This window comes from Gymnoscopelus braueri (genome assembly GCF_963280865.1).
Source record: "Gymnoscopelus braueri genome assembly, chromosome: 13".
Taxonomy (NCBI): domain Eukaryota; kingdom Metazoa; phylum Chordata; class Actinopteri; order Myctophiformes; family Myctophidae; genus Gymnoscopelus; species Gymnoscopelus braueri.
The window spans coordinates 41,196,552-41,222,491 of NC_137615.1; the positions used below are offsets into that span (position 1 = coordinate 41,196,552).

General features: G+C 39.6%; 2 protein-coding genes across 2 annotated transcripts in view; both read left to right on the forward strand.

The window, feature by feature from the left end:
• Positions 1-2,159, forward strand: part of LOC308098796 (transmembrane protease serine 9-like) — a 146,611-nt gene extending 144,452 nt beyond the window's left edge. Inside the window, exon 25 of the mRNA XM_080447225.1 lies at positions 451-2,159. Within this exon, the coding sequence (XP_080303351.1) occupies positions 451-528 (78 nt within the window). The 3' untranslated portion in view covers positions 529-2,159. The remainder of the gene's footprint in view (positions 1-450) is intronic.
• Positions 2,160-11,964: 9,805 nt separating this feature from the next.
• Positions 11,965-24,854, forward strand: LOC308098616 (chymotrypsin-like protease CTRL-1; the record flags this gene model as incomplete). Its single annotated transcript, XM_080447025.1, has 6 exons — positions 11,965-12,058; positions 22,981-23,001; positions 23,477-23,639; positions 23,759-24,027; positions 24,389-24,540; positions 24,621-24,854. The coding sequence occupies exons 1-6, from the start codon at positions 12,004-12,006 to the stop codon at positions 24,852-24,854; spliced, it is 894 nt and encodes a 297-aa protein (XP_080303151.1). The 5' UTR covers positions 11,965-12,003.
• Positions 24,855-25,940: the final 1,086 nt, after the last annotated feature.

Here is a 25,940-nt window from a genome sequence, read left to right on the forward strand (position 1 = left end):
TGAGTCACCATTATTAGGAAATGTGCCCATAATCAATCGCATGTCTCTGCTTGCTCATACAGTTGCAATGAATCAGTTAACATGAGTTTAATAAGGAAGGTTAAGAGAACAGAATAAGGGCAACCATACTCTCTTTTAAAAAATCTTGGGGGGGGGGGGGGGGGGGGGGGGGGGGCCAGACAACCGGCTTGAGGGCGGGGTTAGTGACACTGAGCCAGGGGCCTCATACTTCGGTTCGCCTAAGGCCTCCAGATCCCTAAGTCCGCCCCTGAATATATTTGTCATTTCATGTTGTCTTTAACATATTTTCTCAGAACGTCTTGCAAGCTATTTGACAGGACAGTAATGGTTATGGTACTATAATGATTATCGAAATTAAAGGTAACCGACACATAAGTTATCACATATCAAAAACATTGTGTTTTTTTTGTTTTCGTTTATCACTTCCAGCTTAGAGAGGAACTGGTCAAACTGGGGCTGCCGGCAGACATCGTACTAAAGCTGAAAAACGTTCTAGACGAGGAGTGACAACTACAGCTACAGCAACCCCTTCTGGTCACCTCTATTTGGTCTGCCTCTCTTGGAGATTAATTTTAATTTCACAATTTAAAAGCATTTTTTCTCTGTAGATAAACAATGTTAAAACATATTTTTTGTTGTTGTCATTGACATGAGACTAATTCAGTATACTATTGTCATACACAATGGAAAACAGCAGAAATACCGTCGGGCTCGGTAATTGAACCTGCGACTCGCTATCAGACATTAGAGCAAGTGTATATTGCCTTAACCACTAGGCCATTAAGACGCCTCCCATTATGAAGGTTTAATGCCGGAATATACAGTAGTGAACTGAACTATTGGCCAACTGATGGCAAGCTTTACTTCCACATTCTTAGTGTTGTTATCTCGTCTGAGCACATAAAAACTAATTCCAAATCAACTGTAAGTTGGTTTGGGCAAATAAATGATTGAATATTGAATGTTATACAAATATTTGTATTCATTTACAACGCTGTTTCTCTCTCTCTCTCAATTGCTCTACCATCTCTAACCCCCAACGCTTAAGCCTACACTATTGTTAACCATAATAGGACCCTGGGAGCAAAAGAATGACACCCTGAGTAGCTGGAAAATATCACTGCAGATGACCTAACCAATTAATTATCCAGCCTCTCTGTGTTAATGAGTGAGATCTGCTGTAGTGTTTGGTGAAATGAAAGCCTGGATCTCCATCGATCATAACTAAACACCACAGGTTCAGTTCTACGCAGAAGAAACTAGCAGAAAATCATCTGTAAATTAGCCAGCTAGCAGCAAGCTATCCTACCTCTTCCTAGTGGCATTACAAGGTGACCAGATGTTCACCAAAGTCTTAACCTAACCCCCCCCCCCCCCCCCCCCACACCAACCCCCCCCCCCCACACACACACACCAACCCCCCCACACACAAACCCCCAAACCCCCCCCCCCCCTCCACGAACTTTTTTTTTTTTCCCCTTGTACATATTTTTTTTTTCATACCAGTAACCTGTAAGCTGATTGTATGACGTTCTGAATAGTAGTGTGTACTATATCTGTCTGTCTCTTTTATGTCATCATGATTTGTGTGCGTGGGGATCTCATTTTAAACAAGCTTAGTGCTTTATGAGCCTTCCAGTTTAGTAAACCTTGTATTGTGAATTTGTACTTCCATGTACTGTTGTTCTCATATCTTACTAAATAAAGTACATCAATCATCAATCAGGTGTTCAGTTATTGAAAAACCAAGGACGAGGCAGAGGTGAACAACTCCATGATGTGGACTCGCAAGCTCACAACCTATGACGCCACTGTTATGAATATTCAGGAATGTTAAAGGCGAGCTGAAATGAGGTTACTGTTAACTAACAGTATGACATGCACCTGTTAATCAAACTTCCACATACAGTAGAGCTGTTTTATTATTCTACACAAGAGGGCGGTGCTGCATGTTGAATTTAAACAAAAAGGGCTTCCTCGAGTTACAAACAAATCTCTTTTTAAAGTTACAGTACAGTACAGTATGTTTATGAAAATATTTGAGGCGACAAATATTCAATACATTAACAGAAACTCCATCGGCACTGCCTTGTTTGATTTTTATCTATTTTTTTACTTTGTGGACCAACGTGATATCCAGGCCAATGGCCAAAAAAGCCATTTTCCATGAGCCAGGGTCATACGCTGAAATATATATGAGGCTTTACACTGTAAAGTTTACAGTGTGTTTCATACTGGACTTTACAGTCAACTTATTGACCATTAATGAGTACAATTTGTTATGTGATGATGATATTGTTGTTGTCGGGCAGAAACTTCAAATGTATCCATATTTTTTTAACTTTTTGTGTTATTTCATAAATTAATGCCCTACTTGATCACACTACAGCGTCACACAAAAGCATCAAAATTAGCAGATCTGTAAGCTCCAAACACGGCGTGAAGTGACACGTTTTGAGCTTGTAGATCTGCTACTTTTGCTGTTTTTGACATTTTATCCTGAAAAGTAACAGTTTTGGACATAATAAGGTTGTAAATGTATGACTTTAGCTGTAAATACTCCTTCTGTGCCTAAAATTACATGTTTTATGTTTAATGTGTTACTAGCAGATGTACTAAGGGAACATAACTATATGCTAATATGAACAGGGGTTTGGGTATGGTACAGTACAGTACCGTATGTGTCAAGTAAATATTGTAGTTAATGTTCAAGTGTTTATGAAGACAGGTTTTTCAACCTTTACTAATTTGTATTGTTGTTTTATTAACACTAGAGGTTTGGGCCGCTACTCGGCCCTCACACCTACGTCGCACCGCAGATCCGACTGATATGCCCATATATGGAGGTCTATGTATCTGTCAGTCCTTGAACTTTTAATGCCCATATATGGGCATTAAAAGGTTGCATGGCCTTAGCCTTCAGGGCCCCTACACTTTTTAGCACTTTGTAACCCAGTTTTGAGAGGTGCTATATAAATAAAGTATTTATTATTATTATTATTTTTTTATTATAATATATGGAGATCCCTGATGTCATATGCCCATATATGGGAATGCTGATATGCCCATGTACTGTATGGAGATCTCTGTATCTGTCAGTCCTTGTCCCTTTTATGCCCATATCCCTGGTGTCATCTGTATATGCCCATATATGGACAACACTCCTTGTATGGTTATGGCTGAGTCATGGGGACATGAGGTCCCCTGCCCGCCGGCTCGACGGCCTTCCCTCCCTTTAGCCATTTTTTATACATGCATTAATTAATGGCTAACTATGAACTTATTATGCCAGGATTAAAGAGGTTACCTATTCTGAAGAAAACTTTAAGACTGCCAGGAGGCTAAGAGAGGCATTGAATGTGGCATGATGGAAGTCTATTCCGTATTTGGGATTTCAATAATTGGGTCTTATCAGTACAGTGCTTCCATTGCACATTACATGAGCAAAGGGCCATTTAGGTGCAGAGGTGAGTGGGGTATGTGTCATATGGTTATTGTAGAGATTGCTGGCTTTTCAGAGGACTTGAGGTCAGGAGGAGATCAAGTTCTACCAGTTCTACCTTACCAATCCAAAACTATTTTTTTTGATTGGTATGGCGATAGCTTTCCATTACGGTGATATCTTGATGAGAAATCTTCTATCATGATGAGAAAGTCTTATACCTTGCATACATGATGAGTGATTAGATAATGATAAAGGGCATGACAGGATTTAAAGGAATGCAGTGTCACAACTACTTTCATGTAAGGGCTCCTAACTTTAATCAGAGGTGAGCAAATGTATTAGCTGGAGGTCTGATGGTGATTGTGGACCCCAGGCTGTGCAAGGGTTTCCACGGATTATAATTGTGGGATCGCTAAAGCGATCACACTAATGTTATTGCCAATATTCCCACAGTTTTTTGGCCCCTAACTAGTCCTTCATACTTTTAGCTACAAACTCCATTCCAACTCTTCAACGTTCGGCCTACTCAGGACATATCGGCTACCATTTGAATTTTTTTAATAATTTGTACTTTTAGAGATATTTCACTTTTTACTGCTAAAAAAATCCCATTCATTTCAATGGGGAAATTCATACTTTTAGCTAGAAACTCAGTTCCAACTCTATAACGTTCAGCTTACTTAGGACATATTGGCTACCATTTGAATTTTTGAAAAAAAAAGTACTTTTAGAGATATTTCACTTTTAATTGCTTATAAAATCCCATTCATTTCTATGGGGAAATGCCATTTAGCTACAGTGGAGCCTAGCAACTGCTTATTAGACCATATCAACACCATATTAAAGCCTAGCAACCACCTATTATACCCTAGCAACAGCCTATTAGACCCTAGCAACCACCGTTTTACCCTAGCAACCACCTTTTGTACCCTCGCAACCAAATATTAGACCATATAAACTGCATATTAGACCTTAGCAACCCCCTATTAGACCCTAGCAACCACCTGTTTTTCCATAGCAACCACCTGTTTTACCCTAGCAACCACCTGTTTTACCCTAGCAACCACCACTTAGACCCTAGCAACCGCCTATTAGACCCTAGAAACTGCTTATTTGACCATATCAACCGCCTAGTAGACCCTAGCAATCACTGTTTTACCCTAAAAAACTACAAACCTTTCAAACCTTTAACACTTTTAAAACCTTTAGAACCGCAAACCTTTAGAACCGCAAACCTTTAGAACCTTTAGAACCTTTAGAACCTTTCAAACCTTTCAAACCTTTCAAACCTTTAGAACATTTCACATCTTTCAAACCTTTAGAACCTTTAGAACCTTTAGAACCTTTAGAACCTTTAGAACCTTTAGAACCTTTCACATCTTTCAAACCTTTCAAACCTTTAGAACCTTTCAAACCTTTAGAACATTTCACATCTTTCAAACCTTTTTTATTGCTACATTTTTATCCCGCGATTTTTGTAACCCATTTTTTTTCACCCAGTGCCAATTTCCTAAGTAATCCTGGGCGCTACACCAGCCCTACACCAGCACTACACCAGTCCCCCACAGCCTAGGGAGGCCAGGGCCGAGCTCATGCTTCCTTCAATGCATGAGAGCCAACTGACCTTCTTGTCACCTGACAGGGGGGAGTTTCCCTGGTAGGACGTAGCGCGTGGAAGGAACACGTTATTCCAACCAGTTCCCTTCCCCTCCATCAGGCGCCCCGGCTGTCATGGGGGAGGCGGTATAGCGACCAGGATTACTACATGTTTTTGTGAGGGTATTAACTACCCTAGGAGACACGGGAAGAACATGCAAACTCCACTTTCGCCAACCCCACCTAGGGTATGGGCGCTGATGACGCGGAGGAGAAGACACGCCCCCAGCGCCCACAGCGTCCCTGGCGGGAATCGAACCCAGGACGTTCTACAGTAGCTGTGAGGCGACAGCACTACGGACTGCGCCACCGTGCCCCTGTTAGAACCTTTAGAACCTTTAAAACCTTTCACATCTTTCAAACCTTTAGAACCTTTAGAACCTGTGTCTTCTTAGTTCCCTAGCCTATCCTCGTGTAAGTGTTGATTGTCTGTTGAGTTCACATGTGCCCTGTTTTTCCCTGTCTATTTAAGCCTGTGTTTGCATGTGTTCTTGTTGAGCCATAGTCGGGAGCATACTGTATCTATGTTCCAGGTTCTATGTTCCCCAGGTTATATTACCAGATTAGGAACATTGGCCCTGATTCATAACGAGGGTCGTAAATATGGGGTAAATAAAGTTCGTAAATGAGGTCTTATTTTGGTAGTCACAAACGGACGTGCAATTCCCAAAGGGGTTCCTATATCACAGAGACGTGCGTACTACCAGTGCGTATGACCAGGTGTGGTGATTACTCTGGAAGGCTGCATCCAACAGCATCCAACTTCAACGTCACCGTGCTGAACCGTGCTAAACAGCGTTGCCATGTCCGCTTATTATAAGCGAATTTGGGCTTATTTTTCTGTAAAGTTGCTTTTAAATATTGGTAGCTGTGGGGTGCGGTTTTTTGGGCTTGTTTCTAAAGTGTAGTTGGTTATTTGGGCTTGCTTCACAATTGTTCAATTGTTTTAACCGGTGGTTGTCAAATATTTTTATGTCATGGACCCCCAAGTTAATATGTATGCTAATTTATCCCTATAAGCCCCATCTGAAAATGTTTTGTGCCAGCTGGAGGCAGATTTGTGTTGTTAGAATGTTTAAAAAATCTTCCAAATATTCCACATTTTATTACAAGATTTTTTTTTTAAATAGCAGATCTACAAGCTCACAACGGTTTAATTAAAGTGCTTATAATGGCCTAAGTGCCAGTTGCTTCTTTTGGGCTTGTTTTCCTAGACCTGGTTGCTTATTTCTCTCACAACATCTGGCAACGCTGATGAAAGTTTGAAGTTCAACTCCGCCTCGTCCAAAGATAACAGATGCGGTGTCGCATCGCCTTGACAACGTACTGTTCTGTCTGGAAGCGGATCACGTAATAAATGCTTTCATGTGTAATGAGAATAAAGAAGTTTACAAGGTTTAACCCCATTACCAAATAAAAGGCTAATAAAACGTGGAAAGGATATTATATAAGCGAGCCTTTTCTAATGAACATAGCGCACCTTTACCGAGGTAAAAAGATGATGTTGAAAATAAATCCAGGGCATACAAGTGGAACGCTTCTATCCGATTATGGACCAGAGCTTATTGATTAAATTAGTTAATTTTGGATATCACTGTCCTACGTCGGAATGGGGAATGGATCTTCTGGACACAGCTTTCATCCACTTTAGTTTCCTCATCAGATGGTAATATTTATTAGGCTGTTGTGTGTGGCGTTCATGTGATCAATATACAGTAGCCTACAGTAGGCTTTACAAATTAATACCGCGGCACGGACACTGATGCAAGTCAGTCCCTCCGCAGTTTCATTAAGGCATCATATAGCCTATTTTCATTATTACGTGACACTTTGGCTGAGATGGCCCGCTGGCAAACACACTGAGGGACCTATAATTCAGCTCTAAATGCGACTCATAGCCTAGAAAATAAATAAAAAGCGGTGGAATCTACATCATGTCTATATTATGCATAGGCTACAAGCAATACATCGTTTGAGATTTATTTTTAATTTTATATATATTATGTGTTGACAAATGTTGGGCACATATATATTTTATTTGAGGTTTGCCACTGTTGTAATTGATTTTGGCATGAAGAATAAAGCATTCTAAAGACATACGCACATTTCAGCCCTGGTAAGACAGCCTCGGGGCTGACCTGAGAACGTGCGCACCTGACGCACAAAACACAGAACAAAAAACTTTTATCCGACTGCAGGTGTAGGCTTTGTCCTAAATGCCGGTACGTACAAAATATGGTCGTAAATCCCTTTATGAATCCGGGCCAGTGTCTAAATAAAATCATTTCTATCCACTGCAGACCTTGAAACTGTCATTTCATCTCGCTTGGAGTACTGTAACTCCCTCTACTTCGGCATTAACAAAAAAGCCAAAAACTCCTCTCCAGATGGTGCAAAACTCTGCGGCAAGATCACTTACTAACACAAAGAAACGCGTCCATATTACACCTCCCGGAAGGGGAGGGTGGAATTTGGGGGGCCGAATATAATGATTTCTGACTTTGAATCGTTGAGTTGTAGGAAATTGTGGGACATCCATTCTGGGGGACCGGGCTTTTGCGGCCCGGGCACCGTTGCTCTGGAATGCCCTACCCATGGATCTTAGGCTATAGCAGAGTCAGTGTCCTCTTTTAAATCACTTTTGAAAACACAGCTGTATATAAAGTGTTTTTTCTAAGGATTGTTTTATGGTCTGACTACAAATGTTTTTTTTTACATTTTATTTCTATGTTTCTCTTGCTGATGTTTGCTGTTTTTAACATGTATGTAAAACACTTTGTAACTATGTTTGGAAAAGCGCTATACAAATAAAATTAATTAATTAATTGTTTTTCCACATTCTTTGAATGCTGACCGCCTACTACCCCCCGACTTCGCCATTCCAGACACATAAATAAGGCCTTCTGGAAACCAAATGATCGTATCTAGCTTGCTGCTTAGCAGAAATGGAATTTGAAACATCTTTGAGATAAGTATACTGTAAAAGCAATGCAACCGTAAAAACTAACGGAAAAGCAATTTTAAACAGGTGGGTTTTCAGGGCAGTTTTGAAGGAAGGTGGGGAGGGAGGGAGGGAGCGTGTCTGATATGGTTGCAGAGTGCATTCCAGAGAGATCAATAAAATAAATAAATAAACAAGATGAATAATTTAGCCTGTCATGTTGTGTCTGTGTACTGTAGCCTTTCAGTGAGAAGTCAGTGTTTTCACAGATGTCAATTCCCTAGATGAGTTTGATGCTCAGGTATTTTGAAAATGAATCATGGTCATCACCGTTCTGAAAATACAAAGTAATGTGGCGAGTATTAACAATTAAAAACTGTGTATTTTGTAGAACTGCCCCTGCAAGTATAAAGCACAGTACAGTTCCACTGGCATGTGTCCACTCTTCAGACATTTGAAGATCCTAAATCAGTCGGCAAGGTTTTTGAACTACACCTATCCAGAGGTTTCATGCTCTGTGGAATAAAAGGCCAGTTTATAAAGTGTAAAACAAATATAATGCACAGGTCAATGCTCAAAATGCTGTGTTAACTTAACTGAAAAAGTACAGAAAAGGTTTTATTGTGTACTGACAGAATGACTCAATTTCAGTTGCTTGTCTTTCTTCCATTTCACTTTAAATACTTAACAACTATTTCAAAAATAGCAAATAAGACAGCCAATCTACAAGCTCACAATGCATCCTGACATCACTGTATAAATCTGGCTTAAAAGTGGGACCCAGAGATTAAGGAAAGATCTTTCATTGTCTTTTAATTACTGCACTCATTCTCTCCATGGGGAGAACGCTAAACATATTTGTATACCAAAGTGCAAAAGTAGGAGGATTAGAATACATTTTCAGGCGAGGAGTAGGAGCTTATCAACTAACTTATCAAGTAACAAATTAAGTGTGAGCTCTAGTGAGGGGAGGCTTCAAAACCTGTATATCCAGTAATTTTTGGACATAAACAGGAAGTTGAAGGGTAAAATTAAATCTGATAATGATGTACCGTGCATGTTCATATTATGTATACTTTACATACTGTAACTTATTATTATTATTATTATTATTATTATTATTATTATTATTACCCTTATTATTATTATTATTATTAGTAATAGTAGTAGTAGTAGTAGTAGTAGTAGTAGTAGTAGTATAATGATGTACTGTGTATGTTCACATTATGTATACTTTACATTACTTAAGACAATCTTTCATTTTAATTTTTTACATTTTGGACAAAATAGGCAATTTTACATCAAGGTGCCCAGATGTCCCCAGTGCCCACCTATCCTGTATCCTCTGTAAATAGCAGGTGGGCTCACAGATCAACACATTGTGAAGCTGTCACCAGTATGGTTACGGTGCAAATACATCATCCCATATTATGAACACTGAATACAAACGGTACTACTTCTATTTTCACGGAATGTTTGCCCATTATGTCCAGAATGGATTCAGGACATTCTGCAATCAAGATTGAAGAGGGTTTTATTGTAACTCTCTCATACAGGTACATTGGTACAAGCAGTGAAGTGTTGGTGTGGCGTGCTCAGCAGTGATGCATGTGATTAAGAAATAAGATCAGAAAAGGCACGAGATAAGAGAACCACAACCAATCAATCATGACTCAACTTTCTAAAGAAACTCTGTTTTGCCCCTCCCACATTTGATCCATGTGACACTTGTATGGGACACATACAGTAAGTAACATACAGTTTCCCCAGAAACCTACAAGGTATTCTTAGAAGGAAACAGATATGTAACCATTGTGCGAATTGAGAGAGAGAGAGAGAGAGAGAGAGAGAGAGAGAGAGAGAGAGAGAGAGAGAGAGAGAGAGAGAGAGGTATTTAGTGAGTTAGTATTCTGATAGTAATCATTATAGAGCATGGGTCTTCATTCAACAAGGGGTCCGGGACCCCTGGGGGGTCCTCAGAGTTACAACAGGGGGCCCGCCAAATCTATGTGTGATTTTTTGTTTGTTTGTTTCACATAAGAACTTTAATCCTGGCATCCCTATTCTGGGGGACAATTCAACAAAAATAGCAGATCAACAAGCTGACAATGCATTGCTCTGCGACGCATTGTCAGCTATTGTTGCTATTTTTGTCGATTTGGTATAGAGCAGACCAAGTACAGAGCCAAACGTCAAGTTTACTAAGAATTGAGGGATTAAGTGGTTACATTTCTGAAAATACACATTAACATGAATCCAACATCTATGAAGCTATCTATGAAATCTATGAAAAGGTTTAATCTGCAACACAATATGTAGTCCCTGCTTCATCACTCTCTCAGCTAGGGGTCATTGGTCTGAAACATTTCGAAGACCCCTGCTATAGAGTGTTTGTATAGAAACAGGGCTCTTCCTGTCTCTCCAGCTCTTTATTAAACTGAAACAGCAGGTTGACTTCTTGGAGGAGGAAACAATGAAGACCAAAACTAATTTAAGGTCCTGCACAATTAGACAGAAATGCGTGACATTTATTAGCACTTTAGTCCAGTTCTACTCGTGTTCTAAGTGCAATGACCAAATGATGAATGACAGCACAGCTATTTAGTAAGGCGAAAAAGGAAATCCGTTTGTTTGAGAATGGTTCATTGACCCAATATGCTGGGGGTGGACATTGGACGACCACCTCATTTTGATCTACCAGGGTGATATGAGGACACAGAGCAGACTTGCTCCTGCCCTCTGATATAGATGTGTTTTTGATTATGGATCATCAAGTGTGTAGCGCTACTCTTATTATATTCTTCAGTCATCATCTAGGTCAGATCTTGGTGTCCGGCTAACAAGACGCAGTCATGGTTTCCCATCCAGCAGAATACAGCATACTAACTCCACAAGGCAGCAAAATATAGTCATACCAGCATCGCAAAAACACGTTTTGTTTGCTGTTGCTTCACTACTATATGTTAGGTCAAAGGGGCGGCAGTGGCTCAGCGGTAGAGTGGCCAGTAGAGCAGCCGGATGCGATCCCGTGCTCCCCCAGAGTTAGTGTCGAAGTGTCCTTGAACAAGACACTGAACCCCTAATTGCTCCCGATGATCAGGTTGGTGCCTTGCATGGTTTCCTCCACCATTGGTGTATGAATGTGTGTGTGAATGGGTGAATGTAATACACAATCTATGTAAAGCGCTTTGGATAAAAGCGCTATATAAATGCACCATTTACCATTCAAAGGGTCTGACTCCTTTGGTTTAGAGAGGCACTGAACCAGTGATAGGTCTGTTTTTATCTCCTTTATCAATGAATAATGATCTGAATGTGTAACAAGTTGCATAAGCCCAAATCTTAATAATTATAAGGTACTCACTGGACGACCGGTCACGGCGGTCAGAGCCAAGGTCAATGTGTTGGCCAAGACGTTTGGACAATGTTTGTCCGATAAACTGTGGCACATCATCACCTTCCTCTTCATCATCATCTTCTCTACCAACCAATGGAAGGATTCCACATTCGCCCGGAAGCTCATCTCTGTCTAACAAACTGTCATATGTGTTAAGCCTTGATATGTTGTCTTGGTAACCCCCCTGGGCCCTGATAAGGGTCTTGTTATAACCCCCTTACATGTTATGGCTCGTCAGAGAGCATTTAGCCTAGAATTCATCTGGTACTATCAACCTCATGTCTGCTCTCTCGAATACAATAATCAATGGGTGTGTGTCTTCTTATTGCTTCTGTGAAATTAATCTGAACTTCATGGGTAATAAGAAAATATTTATCAACCGGTGTAGGGAGGGACAGACAGGGTGGGGCGGGTGAGGTGACACCTCCTGCAGATGTGTTTGGTAGAGGGAGGAGTAGATAAGTTGATTTAAACAAGTATGACTTCAGTGACAGACTCACAGACACACACACACACACACACACACACACACACACACACACGATGGCTGTCTGCCAACTACTTCGTGTAGCAACTCTGCTAACGTTACTGATGAGAGGTGAGTAGAATCTCTGTTGCCTTACCAGTGGTGAACAGTAACTAAGAACATTTGCTTCAGTACTTTACTTAAGTAATTTTTTTATGTGAGGAAGATGGACGATGGCAATAACCTTGAACCTTGATATTTTTTTCTGTATAATTTTAACAGCAAGAAGGCATAGGGGACAGCACATGATTCCCATAGCTCCAGTCTCCCCATAGAATCCTAATCTAACTGACTTCCACGCTGTGTCCCTGCTGCTATCCAACAAACAAGCATTGTGCTATTGACGACAGGTTGTCGGTAGGAGACCCTTGCCAACGCTTTCCGACGCCGATATCAGCGCGGTAGAGAGCTGCCTTTACCCGCACCCGCTGCCCGCTACCTGTGAATTACTTATATAAGAGCTGGCACTGTCCCTAAACGGTATCTTGTGGCCGCTATACCCGCTATTCATTATGCCGACTCCGTTATTTGCGCCTGTAGGTGTGCCTGTGAGCGTGTTGTTGCGCTTCCCCTAAAATTGCTATCTTGACCACACACTAAAACCACCTGCTGTGCCAAATTCGTTTGGTAGAGTGCGCCTGCAATTGACATGTCAGGAGTGGCCCGGGGCGCACAACGGCACAACATTCAAAGGCTCCCTATCTCCTAATTCTCAACGAATCCCTGCGATTTTAATTTTCCTATAATCAGCAGAAGTGAGAATGTCAATTCCTTGTGTAAATTGTGTTTATATAAGATTCATTTCATTTTCATTTATTTATTTATTTCGAACATATTAAAAAAATATATCAATGAGAAAAGACAAAGGAGAAAAAAAGAAGAAAGAATAAAAATTAAAAAAAAACAGCGCCACAATTATTTTAACATCCTTGAATTATATATGTTCAAAAAAGGAGTAGGAAGAAGTTTTGTGAAAACTTATCAGGTCTTACCCCTTCTTTATGTCTCAAATATCTCAAACTTTTTTAGTTCTCACTAATGGCTGATCAAACATACAGACTCCTCTCAAATTGTAATGACTTTCTCTCGCTTGGAACAACTTTTGGATATTGTTTGGTAATAATCTATTTTCTGCTTTATACATTATTTGAATTGTCCTAAGGTCTACCAAATCTTTGAATTTTAGTGCTTTTAATTTGATAAAGAGTTGGTTAGTTGGTTCTCTATATGTAGTTTTATGTATAATTCTTATGGCTCTTTTCTGAAGGATGAATATTGAATGAGTATTTGTTTTGTACGTGTTTCCCCACACTTCCACACAGTACGTTATGTATGGGAGTATAAAGGAACAGTACAACATGTATAATGAACTTTTATTTAAAAAATCTTTGACCTTATATAGTATTGCAATAGACTTCGCTATTTTAGTTTTTATATAATTTATATGAGGCTTCCAGCATACTTTGTTATCAATTATTACTCCAAGAAATTTGATTTCAGTTACTTGTTCAATTTCTATTTCATTTATTGTGGTGAAGCGCTCTTGATCTTGTTGGGCAGGGTGTGGCAGGCCTCAATGTCGCTCCACTCCACAGAAATGCCCCTGCCTTCCAGGAATCCTACAACCTGTTGCTCCAGTGTTTCCAATTCAGTCGCGGTAGGCTCATCATTCCCTTCGGCCCCCTTTGCGGCGGCCCTGGCGTAGGACTGGTGTCTTGTCTTCAATCCATTGATGACCAGATCATTCATCCTCGAGTATTGCTCAAGTTCAGACACTCGATTTTCCAAAATAATTATCTTTTTTTTCCTTTTCCATATTTTGAGTTTTTAGTGACTGAATTTTTCAATCAGGCTTATAATAAGGAGACCTGGCAACAGTGGCAGAGAGGGATAGAGCGCACAAATATTGCATTGGGGATAATGACTTGCACAGTCTTCTCTTAAAGGCAATGGCATCTGGCACAGTGATTGGTTCTATTATTGTAACCCCCAAACCACACCTATAAATAATGTAACGGCAGTGCAGGTGTTTTGCGGATAAGGCTGGCAATTTTTGCACGTGAAAGCCCCTTGCGCAGGGGTCATCAACATGTCTGTACACGGACAAACATGTCCGTGGCAAGACATGTCTATGTCCGTGGCACATATATATATTTTTTTAATTCATTATAATGTAGAAACATATAAAAATGCATTTGAATAACTTTGGTGACTCGTAAAGTAACGTGCTCTTTACATGAGTTACAGGACATTTTTAGTAGGCCTATTGCTACCTGTACACACAATTGCATCAGGTGAAGACAACAAGACTAAGCTAAACCAAATGATTGCTAATAACTGCTTCAATTCTGTGAAAATAGCAAAATGTGCTTTTAAAAAAAGCACATTTTTTATTATATTATCAGAATCACATAGCCCTAGCCCTAAATATAATAACAATGGACTCCTGATGTGCCATATTGTCTACTCTATTCCAAAGCGCTACACATTTTTAAAACAAGCCACTTATCAAATAAATACAAATATTATTTGGGAGGGGAACGCTGATCTACAAGCTGGAATATTATTATCCAAAGCAATCAATCACAACACATCACAGCATGTTGTGAGCTTGTAGATCAGTAATTGTCTCCGCCAGGCCAAAAGGCAAGGCATGGCGAGAGAGTATGTTTTACCCCGTGTCCGCCCGTCCGTCCGTGTGTGTGTGTGTCCGTCCGTGTGTCATTCTGTCATTTTGTGGACAGCTAATCTCTGGCACCGTTGGCTTGATTGCAGCGAAACTGTGCACACACACTCCTTGGATGCCAGAGCAGAACCTCTGCTCCAAATCTTTCACATGGGCCTTTTATAGCGCCACCAGGAGGCCGATTTGTGCCACAAAAAAACACATTTTTGAACAGTACACCTACAGATTTTGGCCAAAAATCCCCCAAATCGGTACACAGTATCTCTATAGTCATTAAAAGAAATGGCTGATTTCAGATTTGTCATATTCCATCCTGATTGGCAAAAAATGTCTTTCAAAGTTTGCAGGAGTACTCCGTTTCGAACAAAATGCCTCAAATCATGAACACAGCATGCAATTTCCGTGAAATTTTGCACGCACATTCCCATTAGACCGAGGAAGAAATGCCATTTGAAAATGTTCAAATCAGCCTCATGGTGGCGCTGTAACAGGCCGATTCGTGTTTTTACCTATAACTGCACCGATCGCTGTAAAACTTTGTATGCACACTCTCTAGAGACCAAGGAAAAACCTTTGCCCTGCATTTTTCACATTTGCCTTTTATAGCGCCACCTAGAGACAGACTTATATAAAACATTTTTTTTTATATTAAGCCTTCAGATTTGATCCAAATTTCACGCAAATCGGTACACATGATCTCTATAGTCATGTGATCAAGACGGATCTGTTTGATTTTTCATATTCCATCCTGATTGGCTAACATTGACATGTAATGTTTGCAGGAGTGGCCGTTTTGAACAAAATGCCGCAAATCATGAACGCAGCGTCCGATTGCGGTGAAACTTTGAATGCACATTTGCACTACGTTGAGGAACAAATGCCAACCTTTTAACATTGGCCTGTTATAGCACCACCAGCAGGTCAAATTTAGCAAAACACATTTTTAGAACAAAATTTCTGAAATCATGCATGCAGTGTCCGATTGCTGTGCACGGCCTAGGAATAAATGGCACCCTTTTCACATTGGCCTATTATAGCGCCACCAGGAGGCCATAATAACCTACCTGACCTGGCGGAGACTTGTGCTCCGAGGAGCACTTTTTCTAGTTTTCTTATCTTTTTAGCCTATAATGACATGCCCAAAATTGGGATGTCAGCGTTAAAGTGGTAGCTATACTTTCGAACATCTGGAGACTGGAAAGTTATCCACTGTATGTATACTGGCAGGTGGCAGTCCTGAGACAGGCATTAAATATGGCATGGTCCAAGTATATTCCATGTTTGGGATTTCAATAATTGACAACTATAATAACACTCCACAATCATAATCCATGTAAACCCTCCATCCACAGCCTATAGGACCTCCTCCAACCTAAAAGTTAGCTCACCTCTGATCAAAGTTAGGTGCCTTCACATTAGACTATTGTGACACTGCAAAAATGAAATATTAATGAAAATGTCCATCACAAGCTGCCATGGTGATGACCCCTGCTCAAAATGTCTGTGCACACCACTGTAGCATACAATTTGTGAAGAACCATCCATTTCTTTGGCAGCTTGGCTACCGAAATCATAACAAACACAAAGAAAATAGCTAAATAACTAAATGGTGTGTTATTCAAAAGACTAAGACTAAATAAGAATTTGCTGTCAAAATTAACTCTGGAAACATTCCCTACCCCAAAATGTCACATCCCTAATGACAGAGTGTGATGATCTGAATGTATCATTTTCAAAAAGTATTTGATTGTCAGTTGTGAGACATAGAAGAGAACTATACTGTACAGTAGGTCTGCTGCACAGCTGACACCTCATGCAGTGCACTTCATGATGACTCCTTTGGTGGACACACCATAAATGGTACCAAGATCATATGAGACTTGTCTCATGCTCAATGCTTCAGTTTGCATTAGATGTTAAACCAAAGGGAACTTCACCTCATGGTGACTCGCTCATTAAGACTCTCTAGTTTAATGCCACAAAGAATTTGTTCTAGATCTTATGCTTTATTATGTTTTTTTATTTTTTATTTAACCTTTATTTAACCAATAAAATCACATTGAGACCATTGTCTCTTTTACGAGTGTGCACTGGCCAAGAGAAGAGGCAAATAAATGTTACACAGCTCTGCCAGTAACAACAATACAGGACATAACAAAGACAAACATGACATCCGCAATACCAAAAACCTACCACCAATAGCACCGAATGCAGTGGATCTTACTATTAGTTTTTATTTAGTGCTACTTAAATGAACTTATGACTCGAGCAGGGTCTGAATAAAGCTTAGCCTGATTATTAGCCTGAAGCTGCGTGGAGCTGCAGTCTGAAATTGGCTGCAGTGTCAGCAATTACAAGGGGGGGATTCGAATTTCCCTAAACCAATTACAAGAGATCCACGGATCCGCCTAGATCTGACGTCATCGCACAGCTTGTTTTAGCAGATATTTGCTGATTGGCTTGTCGTTAGATCCACCCCCACCTCCAACTCTCACTGGACAGTATTTTTTGTATCGAAAAAATACTAGGCTCACATTTCAACACCAGACCAAGAGGGGCAGTCCACTCAGAGAGTGGGCGGGGTCTATGGCAGTGTTGATTTCGTTGACTAAAACTATGACGAAAAATGTTCGTCGACAACCTTTTTTCACTGATGAAAACTAAATAAAAACTAAATAAAAAATAAGCTACGATGACTAAAACTAGACTAAATATATAGACAATTTCATCAACAAATAAAAACTAGACTAAAATGTTAGTGAGGGACTAGTGGAGAAGAGATCCAGTAGAACTAAAAGACACGTAATTTTATATTTGGTTGCACTCGGGTGTTGCACTTTGAAAATAGCCGATCTACAAGCTCACAACGTGTTGGGCTGCGACACGTTGTGAGCTTGTACAGTAGATAGGCTATTTTCAGCATGCAACCAAGTGTAAAATCAACCATTACGACGCCATCAAGGCACCGCCAACATACATTTCAGTCGACTAAATCAACTGTAGATTTAGTCAAAAACCAAAACATTTCAGAATTACTAAAACATGACTAAAACTAAATGAAATTTTATTCAAAAGACTATGACTGAAACTAAAATCAAAATTTGCTGTCAAAATCAGCACTGGTCTATGGTTTGGAACCAGCTAAATAAAGCTGGTAACATAAATGTATATCTCTCTTCTTACATACTGTAAGTTTTGAACTGTGGTTTGCACATAGGGTTTGCAGTACTTTTTAGCCCCTGCTTGAAGGCGTTCATTCGTACAGGAAGGGTGTTTTGCATGGGAGTCAAGCTTTGCATAAATATGTTAACAGACATGGTGACTTTTGTGCCAAAATGTGATTTAAACACAGTAATCACACTTTTCATATTTAAAGGTAGGGTAAGTGATATTTTTTTGGTTAAAACAAAAAGTATTTTGTTAAAAGGTTAAAATACTATATTCTGATAGTAATCATTGCTATAGTGTTTTTTCAGTAACAGTTGTCTCCCTGTCTCTCCAGCTCTTTAATAAACAGAAAATACATTTTTTGGTAGGTGTCAAAATCTCAGCCAATCAGGAGAAAGTACCCATTTTTAAGCTTAATTTGTATAGTGTTCCAGTTCCAATTTTGTCTGCTCATTTCTTAACGTCATCACTTCCAATTTCACTTGTTTAATCTGTATCCTGATTGAGTTCTCTGTCCTGGTTGGATAAAATTGGAAATGAAACTGAAACGAAAATGCATTTTCTGTTTAATAAAGAGCTGGAGAGACAAGGAGACTTATTTTACTGAACAAACACTCTATAGCAATGAGTACTATCAGAATATAGAGCTATTTAACACTTATTTTAACCAAAGCAAATCACTTACCCCACCTTTAATTCCACTTTAGATGAGTTCCATAAAAAATATTGATTTGATTTTGAAGTTGTATTAGCTCATAGCTGCGGCAGTTGAAGTAGCGTGGCTGTAATGATTAGCAGACATGATAGCAGCAGCTGAGGAAAAGATGCGTTAGCTCATAGCAGCAGCAGATGAAATAGCATAGCTGTAATTCTTAGCAGACATGTTAACAGCAGTTTGAGTATAGGTAGCATTAGCTGAAATGATAGCAGCAGGCTGAATAAAAGTTGCGTTAGCTCGTAGCAGCAGCAGATGAAATAGCATAGCTGTAATGCTTAGCAGACATGTTAACAGCAGTTGAGTGATGGTAGCATTAGCTGTAATGATAGCCGACATGATAGCAGCAGGCTGAGTAAAATTTGCATTAGCTCATAGCAGCAGCTGTTGAAGTAGCATGGTTGTAATGCTTAGCAGACATGATAGCAGCAGTTTGAGTATGAGTAGCATTAGCTGTAAAGATTTATGATAGCAGCAGTTTGAGTATGATTAGCTGTAGTTGCGATGCAGTTGGCATTAGCGGACTCATGACTGACCTTCAGTTCGCAGTAATAGAACAAATAGCATTAGCTGACTGTAGTAGTAATAGCAAGCAATTTAGAAGCATGGTCATGATAGCTTAATTTTCCATAACATGCGGAGATGGTTTGCTCTCATCTATCCATCCTAAAGCTGAAATGCAGACAGCAGCATGAGCAGACCCATTACTAACCTCATGGTAGCAACGGTTGAAGTAGTATAGTTGTAAAGTTTTGGACATAATAGCAGCAGACTGATTAAAAGTAGCATTAGCTGAAGCTGTAGTTGCAATGCGGTTTAGCAGAGTTTGCTGGCTCATGACTGCAGCAGTTGACATTGCGTAGTTGACATGATTAACAGTAGCCTGAGTAAAGGTACCATTAGCTGTGATGATTAGCAGTTATGTTAGCAGCAGTTTGAATAGAGTTAGCATTAGCAGTAATCATTGCAGACATGAGTTAGCATTAGCTGTAGCAGCAGTAGCAAGAGCAGTCAGCATTAGCTGAATCATTATAGCATTTGTGATAGCCTCACAAACTGTTGAAAGCAGGGCTGGAATGAAGGCAGCCTTGTTGGATAAGGCTGAAGCACCAGCTGGTGATTGATGAGAGAAAACCTAGTCATGGAAGGAGTGAGGTAAAAACGCAAAACATCAGATCTGAAGTAACCCTGAAAAAAATATTTTTTTTGTTTGCAAGCTCTGTGTGTGAAGCCACAGAGAGAGCTTGCTGGAAAGAGAATGACCAGTGTGAGAGGCAGTGATATTTAAAGGCGGAATCCAACCGCCTGATTGGCTGCCTGCAGATTGACTGCAGGTTGGCATATTGGCTGATTGACTGCAGAGCACACGCTTAGCTGTGAGTAACAACTCAGTGATCTTCTTTCTTGAATTTGCGCTTAGAGCTACATTAGCCGTCACTGTCACTAAAGTGAAGTGGAATGAAGTAACGCAATAAGTATTTAGCCATTACTTCCTTTTCACAACTAACAATATATTTTTCCTGTGAACCACATGAACCATAGTATCCATATTCTGGGCATGTCATAGTAGGTGAACATTCAAGAAAAATAGGGGAACGTAGCAGAACATTTGACAAAAATTGCAGATCTGCAACCTCAAATATAATTTGCATACTGATTACATACATATCTCCTTGTTATCACAAACTTTAGCAAATTTCTGGGAAAACACGAGTCATGTGTCACGTAGTAGAAATGGGCTAAACCTTTGGGTCATGATTGATTTGTTGTTCTCTTATCTCAAGCCTTTTCTAATCTTATTTCCTTATCTTAATTAAATGTGTGCTCCGTTCATGAGTGCAGACCTTTCAAAGGTAGTTCTTACAGTTTAATGGCAATCAAAAATGTATTATTCCATATTCACAAATGGCGACAAATAATAGTTACAAACCAAAATATTTGTTGATATTTATGTAGGGAGAATGATGTAACATTTATAACATGCTGTTATAAGTAGGCTACTGGAGTGATTCCAATTGCTATTCATAGACTGATAATAAAGTAACTGGGTCTCTGGTGACCTGTTACTGTACCGTAGGTGATAGCATCAAGGTGATACTCTCCTGTTTTTCCATGTTTAACCCTAGAGTCCTTGATGGGCATTGGGCATGTCGTAATAGGTGAACATTTGGTAAAAATGTCACGCTGCAACACGTTGTGGGCTTGTAGATCAGCTACTTTTGGTGTAATGGGGAAAAGGAGAGTTTCAGGTATAGACCTCTGGAGGACCCTGGTTAACATAGTAGTGTTTAACCCCTGCATCTACTTTTGGTGTTGGCGGGTCAAATTTGACCCGTGATTTAACTCAGCCCATACTCAAAAAATATTTATTTTCATTTATTATTTTCTCCCACCTCATAGCTGACTTGTTATACATTCACATCCATGTAAACACTTTTTAAAATATTATGTTGGGTTAGGGTTAGGGTTTCATCTTTCAATATATCTCGTTTTCAATTATAAAAATGTTAAAATTCATTCATTACATTTCCTATAATGAAGACAATGGATAATTATGTTATCTAGCTATAATAGACAGTTCAAAAAAATAATAAAAAAAATGCTTGTTTTAGTTTTTTTATTTTATTATAGTTTAATATTTTTAATATAGTTTTAATATTATAAAAAGTAGTGACACTTGGTGTGTTAGGGGAATTTTTGACCCGTATACCATAGAAAGTAAAAAGTCATTTATTTTTCATAAACTCAAACTTTATTTTACTCCTGATAGCAAATGCTAATCAGAATCAGAATCAGAATCAGGTTTATTGTCACATCACAGGTTTACAAGGTAAAAAAGTGGGTGAAATTCGTTTTTGTACATCGTTCCCATCGCAACGTTAATTTCCATAGAAAGAAGAGGGGGGGGGGGGGGAGAAGAGGGGTGGGGGGCAAGTGGGAAGGAGATCAAAAACAAGAGAACAACAGAAGGCCAGACAAGTTATCTACATATTTACAAAGTACCTGAGATAATAAAAAACTAAGGTTCCTGAGCATAGCAGCAATGTATGTATACTGTGCATGATATACTTATACTGTGCATGATATACTTATGGATGTTAAGGTGCTTAGAGAAAAAAAAAAAAAAAAAGAGCACAATAAAAAAAAGACAAAAAAAGTCAGTGCGTTATACATGGATACAGGATACAGGATTAAGGTGCAAAAGGTCAATGCGTGTCCACCTAGGGTGGACTGACCCTAGTATAATCCGCAAGTAGCTCCATGAGGGAGTGCAACAATTGAGAACAAGTCTCTCTCATTCTCAAACTTGTAAACATTGAATATTGACAACACCACAAGGGTCACTTTTTTTATAGAGACCTTCAAAATTTATTAAAATGATGATAAATAATTAAAATGGCTATTTCTGAGGATATCATGAAGCCTCGTTCCAATGAAGAAATGTAAAGGGTACTTTTTACCTATTTAAACTTGAAAAGAAAAAACATAAGCGTGTGTGTGTGTGTGTGTGTGTGTGTCTGTCTGTGTGCGCACGTGCACACAATTTGTGTGTGTGTGTATGTGTGTGCGTGCGTGCGTGCGTGCGTGCGTGTGCGCAAGTAAAAGATTAGTTACAGTACCTTAAATTCTAACATAATAGTCCAAACTACATTTTCTATTTGGTTTAAGTATCAGAAACATTGATGGAATGTTTACAACTGGTGTGTTGATCATTAAGAATCTCTGAGTAATGAATGAATGACTGATTCCAAAAACAAATGGGATTAAAGACATCAGGATGAGACTGTATCTGTTTTGCAAGGTCCCTTTGTTTATAACCACAATATTGAACCTCCAGACGTTTTGTCAAGATGAAGATATTTCCTGTCAAGCCAGGAAAACCCACCTATAGCTGAAGCTGTTTGCACATAACACTTATATAATGACTATAATGACTAAACCCAATGACTGGTACAGACACTTTATGTAGTACAGCAGTGACTCTTAAACCTTTTTCATTTCAAGGATATGCATTCGGCCACGGACGCCCATGTGATACAATTGTGTTTATCTCTGGTACCCCAACCTAAACTGTAAAATCCTCAGTGTTAATTAAAGGTCCTTACACACCGGGGCGATTTTTTCGTGCGAATAATACGCTTTTTTTAAAAACCTTATAAAGTCAATGCAAGCGTACATGGCGCGAAAAAGCGGAAAAGCGAAGCGAAAAAGCGTCTTTTAATTATTCGGAACGAGTCCGAATTTTGCGTATATTCGCACATTCGCCGGTGTGTAACCGCCTTAAGAGTGTAAAAATGAATCCAAACGTTGAGAAACAGTGTATACAGCACCTCTGTTCCCTCTGCCCTGATGAACAAAACAAATGATGTGCTGTAAATTATTTACATTTGTCATTTTAATAGCTTGTTTCCATTCCTTTTTCAGGGACTCACTCACAATTAGATGGTAAGTAAAGCTTTATTTTATTCTTTTACCTGACTAAAGAGCAACAATTCCCTGCTAAGGCTGCTCATTTAGTCTAACCTAGCCAGTTGACCCATATTTAGGTTCAGACTCAATAAGGTTACGAACATTTACTGTATGTAAAACCCCAGTCTAAGTCCTAAAACAGAACACAGATATTTAGTCTTCAGTGACACATCTTTTACCTTTACTTACATGGTGAACATTTGCTGCATATACAGCCTATGCTATTTCCCCATTCATTCAGTTGTACAAATTCACACATGTGAGCTACAAAGCATTGTAGATTGGCTATTTTCAGCGAAGAGATTTGTTGTAGAAGAACTGTAGAATCTAGTATAGAGTCCTGTTGAAGTGGTTAAGCCTGATTTACACTTCATCGTATGACAGCACATAAATTAAGCATTACTCTATTGGCTTTGCCACCCAGATCTATTGACAGTTGTGTTTCTCTCAGTGTGTGGCCAGGCTCCTCTGAACACCAGGATAGTTGGGGGTGAAGACGCTCCAGCTGGGAGCTGGCCCTGGCAGGCCAGTCTACACACCTCTAGTGGTCACTTCTGTGGAGGATCTCTTATTAACAAGGAATGGGTGCTGTCAGCTGCTCACTGCTTCTCAAGGTGGGATATTATTATCAGCAAGAGATCCGCTACTCTCCCAAGACCATTTCATTAATACTTAAAAAAAAAAAAAGTGAATATTATGCTCATTATGGATTGTCTTTTTTCTTTACTCCTAGTAATATCCCAGCTGGTCTCACTGTTTATCTGGGTCGGCAGAGTCAAGAACTAGCCAACCCCAACGAGGTCTCTCGGTCGGTTAGCCAGGTCATCCGCAACCCCAACTACAACAGTAGTACTAATGATAATGACATCGCTCTTCTGAAACTTGCATCACCGGTGACATTTACCGACTATATCCGACCAGTCTGCCTGGCAGCATCGGGGAGCACCTTCTACAGTGGTATCGACAGCTGGGTCACTGGCTGGGGCAGAATTGGAAGTGGTAGTGAGTATAGTGAATCAAAACGAAGCCCATTTTGTTTGTAGCATTTCAAACCCGGTGAATTAATTTGTCCTTGGTCGTCGTCTATAATTAAATGAAGAAATAAACACAAATAGATTAAGATAGATGTATATGTTTACCTCATTGCCTGATGATCTGGTTTGGTTTACAGGTAGTGAGTAGGTCAGAGTAGTACATTTAAAGCCATGTATCTTATAAATGGTGCAGTACAGAAAGAGAGGATGGGAGATATGTTCATATCAGGTAGTCATCACTGTTATGCAGCGGGTCAGTTGACTGATTAAAGAAAACAAAACATTTGATATGGTCATTTGCTCATGAAACTAACTTTGTGTCTCCCTAGTTGCCCTCCCTTCCCCCCAAAACCTCCAGGAAGTGGAGGTTCCAGTGGTGGGGAACAGACAGTGTAACTGCAACTATGTGGGCATAGTGGGCAGAATCACTGACAATATGATCTGTGCTGGACTTAGTGCTGGAGGGAAGGGCTCATGTCAGGTGATCATTTGAATGGTTGTGTTCATTGTTTCTTCCTGGAAATATCTCATTGTTTTAATGCAGTATGTGTTTCCCTACAGGGAGATTCAGGAGGCCCAATGGTGAGCAAAGAAGGTGCCCGCTGGATTCAGTCTGGAATAGTGAGCTTTGGTGTGCCTTGCGCCCTGCCTAATTTACCTGAAGTCTACGTCAGAGTGTCTCAGTACCAGTCTTGGATCAACAGTCAGATCACCAGTGACCAGCCAGGATTTATCACCTTCACCTCCTCTGGGACTAACAGTGACTTGAGCGTCACCTGTGCTGCTACAGGTTAGGGTTTCATCTTTCAATATATCTTGTTTTCAATTATACAAATATAAAAATTCACTCATTACATTTCCTATAATGAAGACAATGGATAATGATGTTATCTAGCTATAATAGACAAAAATTAGAGCACACTTCCATAAAAGAATAATACAAAAAAAACTTGTTTTAGTTTTTTTTAACTTTAAAATGTTTTAATATTATTAAAAATAGTGACACTTGGTGTGTAAGGGTCATTTTTGACCTGTATACCATAGAAGGTAAAAGTCATTTATTATCCTAAACTCAAACTTTATTTTACTCCTGATAGAAAATGCCAAATGCTATTTCTGAGGATATCATGAAGCCTCGTTCCAATAAAGAAATGTAGTTTTTTATTTTTTACCCTTGATAAAAAAAAAAAAGTGGTTGTGCGTGTGTGTGTGTGTGTGTGTGTGTGTGTGTGTGTGTGTGTGTGTGTGTGTGTGTGTACAAGAGGGAGAGAGAGAAAATATAAGCAAGCAAGCAAGTCGTGTGTGTGTGTGTGTGTGTGTGTGTGTGTGTGTGTGTGTGTGTGTGTGTGTGTGTGTGTGTGTGTGTGTGTGTGTGCGTGCGCGCGTGCGCGCGTGCGTGCGTGCGTGCGTGCGTGCGTGCGTGCGTGCGTGCGTGCGTGCGTGTCTGTGTGCGCACGTGCACACAATGTGTGTGTGTGTGTGTGTGTGTGTGTGTGTGTGTGTGTGTGTGTGTGTGTGTGTGTGTGTGTGTGTAGGTATGTGTGTGCGTGCGCAAATAAAAGATTAGTTACAGTACCTTAAATTGTAGCATAATAGTCCAAACGAAATGTTCTATTTGGTTTAAGTATCAGAAACATTGATGGAAAGTTTACACCTGGTGTGTTGATCATTAAGAATCTCTGAGTAATGAATGAATGAGTGATTCCAAAAACAAACTGTGATTAAAGACATCAGGATGAGACTGTATCTGTTTTGCCAGGTCCCTTTGTTTATAACCATAATAATGAACCTCCAGACATTTTGTCAAGATAAAGATATTTCCTGTCAAGCCAGAAAAACCCACCTATAGCTGAAGCTGTTTGCAAACAACACTTATATAAT